This window comes from Macadamia integrifolia, unplaced genomic scaffold (assembly GCF_013358625.1).
Source record: "Macadamia integrifolia cultivar HAES 741 unplaced genomic scaffold, SCU_Mint_v3 scaffold542, whole genome shotgun sequence".
Classification (NCBI taxonomy): domain Eukaryota; kingdom Viridiplantae; phylum Streptophyta; class Magnoliopsida; order Proteales; family Proteaceae; genus Macadamia; species Macadamia integrifolia.
Genome location: NW_024870481.1, coordinates 145,252 through 152,265, shown reverse-complemented (window position 1 = coordinate 152,265; position 7,014 = coordinate 145,252). Strand labels below are relative to the sequence as shown.

Sequence of the window (7,014 nt, the reverse complement as noted above, 5' to 3'; positions counted from 1 at the left end):
TAACAAAATAAATGCATGTTATTCTAAGATTGATTCAGAAAAGCAATGGATTTAAGGTGAGTACAAACATAACAAAATAAATGCATGTTATTCTAAGATTGATTCAGAAAAGCAATGGATTTAAGGTGAGTACAAACAGGAGAATATTAACTGTTCTAGATAGCATCACAAATACTCTCGTTCGCTCTCTCTTCTCTCTCAGATTGGCCTACCTTTGGGAACAATCTGATCCTTGAGCCACATGTAAACAGGTACCAAAATATAGTATGCTGCTGCCATGGCACCAAGAATCAAACGCAGAAGGAACACAAAAGGATTGACAGGCTCCTTTACATCTTCTTTCTTCGGGCCAAGCTGCATTGACAAATGGACATCACTTATCTCACAAAAGCAAAGAAAACCAGCAGAAGAATTAAAACTTCGCATTGATTTTTACTTTCACTGTACTAACATCAACTAAAGTAATTAATACAAAAATTTGCACATAAAGCACACTTCTCTGATTAATACACATAAGGTATTCTGCCATCAAATTAGTGAAGATAGTGACAAAGTCTCACAAATTTTATCACTCATTTTGTTCCTTATTTTTATCTGATTATATTTATTGAAGCTTCATTTGTATTAAGTTTGAAACTCATGTGGAAGAAGTTATATCCCAAAACAAAGGCCAAGGAAAACCTTTAATATCAATATATCACTATCCCAAACCCCAACTTGGAGAACCCTCTGCAATGGAAGAGCACCGAAGAACAATATTGGAATCTCAAAAATTTCTTGTGTCAAAACTAGAATAAAATAGTTGCCCATATTCCGTGTACCATAATAACTACAAACATCTGCCTACATATGCACCCTCTTTATCTCTGGTAGGTAAGCAACCAAGTAAACCCACACAAGATCATAGTTGGTGGAGGCCATGGCACTGCATGGTTTAATCTAGGATCTCTAAGCCAATTGATATCTTCTTAAAGCAGTAAAATAACAAATAGAGAGAACCAGAGACAACAATAATTCTTTTATTTTCAACCAAAATCCATTCTAAATATAGTCCCTTTTTATCTGTCAGATGCAAAATCATTCTTTCATGGATCTACAAAATGTTCTGTTTTTTGGAATCACCCCCCATTGTTCCAGATGTGTAACCAACAGAGCTTCAAAGGCTACAATAATGGCATCTCTCTGTAAATCACCTTCTCTTCATCCCCGCCTGCTCCAGCGCTCTGTGGCCCCAATCCTGCTCTGCCTCTTTGTCTCCACCTGCTCCAGGCACAAGGGTTCGTGTCTTTGAGAGGAAGAGTCTGACTCTAGATTCCATGGTTCGAGGAATTGGTGATGGCAAGAGAGGATGGGACTGTGATTTTCAGATTTTTTTTTTTTACTACATAAAAACATGCTTCTCTGGCTGATCACAAAAATTGGATCCTTGCAGAGGATCACCAGATTCATAGCCGATTCATCTGGCTCTGTACCAGAATCGACCTCAATTCTGATTGCTAGAACCTTGATGCAGAAAGGGCAAATAAAGGGAACACACAGAACAAGAGAAAATAAAAGCAGTGGTCTCTAAATAGACAGATAAAGGTAATGAAGAGAAAAAAGAAGCATTAAAAACAGGGTGAAAAAACCTGTAGAGGTGAGTCTCCTGATGCTGGCTTCCTTCCTGTTACAGAGCATCCCATAATCAACCCATGCCGACGGACTCCCCTGTACCATTTTGGACCAATTCTTTTCAGTTGAATATCTTTGAAACCAGCATTTTTGAACCATTCAATGTACTCTTCCTCCTTTGGGAAAAGCATCCACATATCCGCAAAAAAACGAGATAACCAAAATGTTGGGTACACAGGGCCAATAACACAGGCTTTTCCACCAAGTTTCAAGACCCTATATGCTTCCCTGATACCACGCTGTGGGTCTGGCCAATATTCGATACTGAAAAGAGAGAACATCCATAAGAAACAAGCTGACCAAACTATAAGGGAAGAAAATTGACATTGAAATATACCATGAAATTATTCATACATATTAAAATTGGAAAATCTAGAGTTAAACTAAAGTAATAATCCAAATCCAAAATGAATTTATGAAGGAATCCATTAAACAAAAGAAAATCAATTCCCAAATATAATACTATAGAAATTCTCTTTTTTAGCATTCAAACAGCATTGAATCTGGTTTATGAAGAAATCCATTAAGCAAAAGAAAATCAATTCCCACATAGAATATTATAGAATTTCTCTTTTATAGCATTCAAACAATATTGAATCCAACAAATGCTATATTGGTCGGAATAACATAATGAGTAGCTAGCTCAGAATTCTAATAAGTAAATGGTAGAAACAACGGATAGCCAGACAGGAAGGGAAAGAAATTACCTTCCAGCGGATATATATCTATCAGCATAGTCCGTGCGGAAGGGAAGATCTTCAGCATCACCTTCAATAATTTTGCAGTCCTTCAAGGGCTCCTTCTGCTTTGCCTTGGCAAGCTGGTGAGGAGACTGGTCGAGAATCGTGACATTTTTAGCATCTACATGCTTAACAATACCCAAAGTAGTGAACCCAGTTCCACCCCCAACGTCCAACACTATCATGTTCCGGTCATAGAGATCCGCAGGCTCAAGGGCTTCGTCCCTCATATCCTCAGTCCAGTGTCCAGGGTTTATGACATGGTCGTAGATTATGGAGAGGAACCTGTAGAACCAAAATGCTTCCTTCTTGTGCTGTATGAACCTGGGCTGAGAACCTGGCCTTGCCGGTGATAAACTACATCTGGGTACTAGGGTTCGAACCTTGGAATTTCTTGTGTAAGACAACAGTCCAACCTTGGGGACAGACTTTCCATTGAAATCTGAACCCAGAAAGCCTAACCCATATGGATTTAAACCTCTGGTAAAGGAGAGCTTTTCAGCCCCGCTGAGCATTGAAGAAGCCATGAAATGATCGAAGGAAGAAATCCCACAAAAACTAAGCAGAGAATTCTGTAAAACCCACAAAAGCTAAGAGAAATCTGTTAAAACCACAAAAAATAAGCACAGAATTCTGTTCCTTCCCCTGTCTTTACGACCCCGTCTTCAATGATTGAACACTTGAGAGATACCTACAAAGGCAAGATAAACAGGAGTTGCCTGAGGGCCTGAGCCACAGGGACGCAGGGAGTGAGAGGGAGAGTGAGAGAGAAAGAGAAAGAGAAAGAAAGAGAATGAAGAGTTTTATCGTATTTGGAGATTAAATTAGCACCACTGGTTTGGCGCATGGGCATACGCTGACATGAAAGTGTCATCTGTCGTGGCTATGGCTTTTTAAAAAATCGGAATCGGATTGATCGATTCATACGAATCGGCACTGACCGATCCGGTCGATTCACAACGATTCCATATAATTCTGTCAATTTTTAATCAATTCTGATCCATTCCGGTTGATTCAAATTAGAGTCGGTACTCTAGTCGATTGTATTATTGATCCCGAGTTTCGAAACCCTGGTTGTGAAAGCCTTTTTTTTTTTTTTTTTTTTTTTTTTTTTTTTTTTTTTTTTTTATGTCGTTCTAATTGAGAAGAGAGATTCCAAAAAATGACTACTTTAGATATATATTAATCATAAATAAATAAAAAATGATATAGAAGATAATATTTCATAGATAATTGATAAAATGCATGAAACAGTGAAGTGTGTTGGATTATTGTGTAACTAATATATCCTTTTAAAGTTTAAGAGAAAATTTTATAACACTATTGTATTACCATCTAGGATATATGAAGTGAAATGTTGAACAATTAAGAAATATTGTATAAAGAAATTATATATAACTGAGATAAAAATATTAAAATGGATGTGCGGCAAAATTAGGAATGAATAAAGTAATGAATAAGAATATTATAGTTGATTTGAGAGCTACCGCGATCAAAGACAAGTTCAAAAAATCATTTGAACTGATATGACCATGTTCAAAGGAGGCTTGAGGATATTCCATTTAAGAATGAGTGATCTAATTCAGATTAAAGAAGATTAAAGAACTAGAGACAGACTTAAAATGACCATAGATGAAGTGATGAGGAACAATATACATAAGGATGTGAATTTGAAACCTAAAGCGTTTACCGAAATCGAATCGAGCCCTTCACACCGAAACTGCAAAACCGTTTAGTAAATGGTTCGATTATAGTTTCAAGTTTAAGACCGATTAGTTAAATAGATTGGGTCGATTTTAATCGTTTAACTTGTTGGTTTCAAATTGAATTGACACCGTGAAAATCAACACAATTTAAACTGTCAAAATCGATCTAATTAACCCGTATAACGATTAAATATTTGATTGTTTTAACAAAACATAATGGTTTAATTTAGGGAAGAATTAAGGACCATAGAGGTTGTCCAAGAGTTTCTTCAATAATTTACTCATATTATATTGCTATGTAGTTAAATCCTTACTTGTTCAATGCATCATTTTATTTGGTACAGGATTGAAGCGTTTATCAACAAAAACATATTTTAGAAAACATGCGAATAAACTAACAAACCGATTACTAACCGTTTAGAAACTGTATGAAATAAATCGCGATCAAAACTGTTTAAAATCATGAAACCGACACCATTTAAAAACCCTGGAACCGAAATCGTTTACTAAATGGTTGTGGTTTCAGAGAGTGTAACCATTTAATAAATGGTGTGACTTTAGTTTTAGCCAAATAAATATGAACCGAACTGAACCGCACCATATACACCAAAACCGAACCGATTAACACCCTTAAGTATACATAGTCTCGATCTTGTCCTATTTTTTTGCTAACGATGGGTATCTAGGCATTCGGCTTGACTAGTCCCACAGGCTTATACTGACTCCACAACTGCATGGACCAGGTCATACTGAGGTTAAATGAGAACCATTCAACTTTCACTGAAAGTAGTGAAGAACATTAAACACCTTTATGTGAGTGGCCCAAGGTTTGTCTAGTGAAAGTCGAACTTAGGACGCCTAAGTTTACGGCTAGTACCAAGTTCCTTATTCACCAACTGTGCTATCCCCTTAGGTTCGATCTTGTCCTAAATATGACCTTGGATAGAGTTTATTGGAGAGCACATATCTATGTAACCAATCCCATTTAACTGTGATTGCCCTAACTTGTTGGGCGATGACTCTTTCCTTTTACTTTCGTATTTCTTTCCTCATTTATCGTGTTTTTCTTTTCATCTTTTCATTCTCTTTTCTATTTGAATTCTTTTCCTCCATTAAGTTGGGATGAGGTTGAGTTAATCGTTATTGTTCACAATTGACACCCCGTGTGATTGCTAAAATTCTTGGGTCAATACTTCTAATTTCATGTAATCGGAACCTCTATAATTTTTCTCAATTTAGTATATCTTTGCAGGATTAACTGTTGGGTCAATCAAATGGTTGTCTACTACTCCCATATTTGAAGGGTCACTTCAAATGAACATATTTGAGAATACTTGAGCTATTTGCAAATACAAGGAGAAAACAAAAACACTAACACAATCTCTGACGGAGAGCGTGGAAATATTAACAAAATGAGCCCTTCAAGAAGTTGATTCAAGAGGCCGGCCATCTCCTTGCAGCGAAAGGGCCAGTAGGAGGGTTGATATCGGGATTGGGAGGCAGGTCAGGCAGTCGTGGTGGTGGTGGCGGCGGTGGCGGTGGGGGCACAATTTCCGGCTACTTTGGCGGTACAACATCCGGCGTTGGCCTTGGTGGCGGCACTGGCTCTGGCATGTCGGTGTTGGTGTATGATGTCTTGTATTCCGTCGCAGTTTAATCCAGGGAGTACTGGTGCAGCACCTAAACAGCCAAGACGGCGGTCCCACTAGCCGGTTAGCGGGCCGTGGGGGTTGCAAGGGGGGCAGGAGGCCCCCCTGCACAGTAGGGGGTGTAGGGGGGCGCAGCCCCCCGCTCGAATTTTTTTATTTGAGGGCAATTGTAGTTTAATCCGGATTAGGTTGGCAATTGTAATTTGATCCGGATTAGGGTTTTTTTCGCTATATATTTGTAGCGAGGGTTTCTTTCTCTGTAATGCAAGCAATACGGAGAGGTGTGAGGAAGAACGTTGTAACCCTATTCTCCATTGATAGTGAAGCAGGATCTCATCTCACCGGGGACGTAGGCAACCTTGCCGAACCTCGTAAAATCTGTGTGCATTGTTTGTTTTATTTTTCCATTATCTTCTGCATCGTTTTAGGGTTGCGTTTCTACAGTCGGGAGTCTCGGGACCAGGCGGCGATGGGATTGGTGGGCCTGGGAATTCCGGCCCAGGCCCACCTGGAGGCATCCGCTGATTCCAGATCTGAAGGTAGTGTACACTGGTCCCCGGCAACTCCGGTGGAAAAAAAGACGTTCGGTATGCCGGCACTGACTGGATCTCCGGCCATTTATTAGCCGGGGGATCATGGGAGAAGGAGCACCACCCAACGTCTCTTACGTTTCTTAGTAGAGGAAGAGGTAGAGTCATACTCATAGCCATATCCATAGCCCACCTTCCGGAGATTTTCTTCCCTAACATTTTCTGTTCTGCTACTGAGTTCAAATGCAAAGATATTATAAAGACACACTGGATGACACCTGTGAACACGTGTTTGAATGCTTGGCAATACATGTCATCGATGTATGAGGTACACGTTACAGTTAACAAATAGAATGAAGAAGTCAAAATTGAAATTCTCTGATTCAATATTCCATTGAAAAAGTCGGATCAAACTAAAGAATTGGAAAACCAAATACTCACCACCTACTACACAAATTATTTAAGATTTCAGTTAAATCATTAACCATTAGAAGAAACAATGGTCAACTCACCGATGATAATATAATATAATGCCAAGAGCGCAGGTTGGAGTTTTTCAAAAAATCGGAATTGGATCGGTCGCAATTGCCCGATTTGAATCAGAATCAGTTGATTCGGATCTAAATTAACCAATGTTTCGATCCAGCCGATTTCAGGGTTTTATCTTACAATTCTAGTTAATTCCAATAGGTTCCTATACCACTTAGATCAAAATGGG

At 38.7% G+C, this 7,014-nt stretch overlaps 1 protein-coding gene across 2 annotated transcripts; it reads right to left on the bottom strand.

The window, feature by feature from the left end:
• LOC122069172 (2-methyl-6-phytyl-1,4-hydroquinone methyltransferase, chloroplastic-like) lies at positions 1 to 3,204 on the bottom strand. 2 transcript variants are annotated; one of them, XM_042633119.1, is made up of 3 exons: positions 2,379 to 3,201; positions 1,629 to 1,935; positions 1 to 354 (listed from the first exon to the last, which is right to left on the bottom strand). In XM_042633119.1, the coding sequence occupies exons 1-3, from the start codon at positions 2,936 to 2,938 to the stop codon at positions 199 to 201; spliced, it is 1,023 nt and encodes a 340-aa protein (XP_042489053.1). In that variant the 5' UTR covers positions 2,939 to 3,201; the 3' UTR covers positions 1 to 198. The 2 variants fall into 2 exon arrangements, with proteins under 2 accessions (XP_042489053.1, XP_042489052.1); XM_042633118.1 differs by lacking the exon at positions 1 to 354 and adding an exon at positions 1,004 to 1,503 and having other exon boundaries at positions 2,379 to 3,204.
• Between the last annotated feature and the right edge of the window lie 3,810 nt (positions 3,205 to 7,014).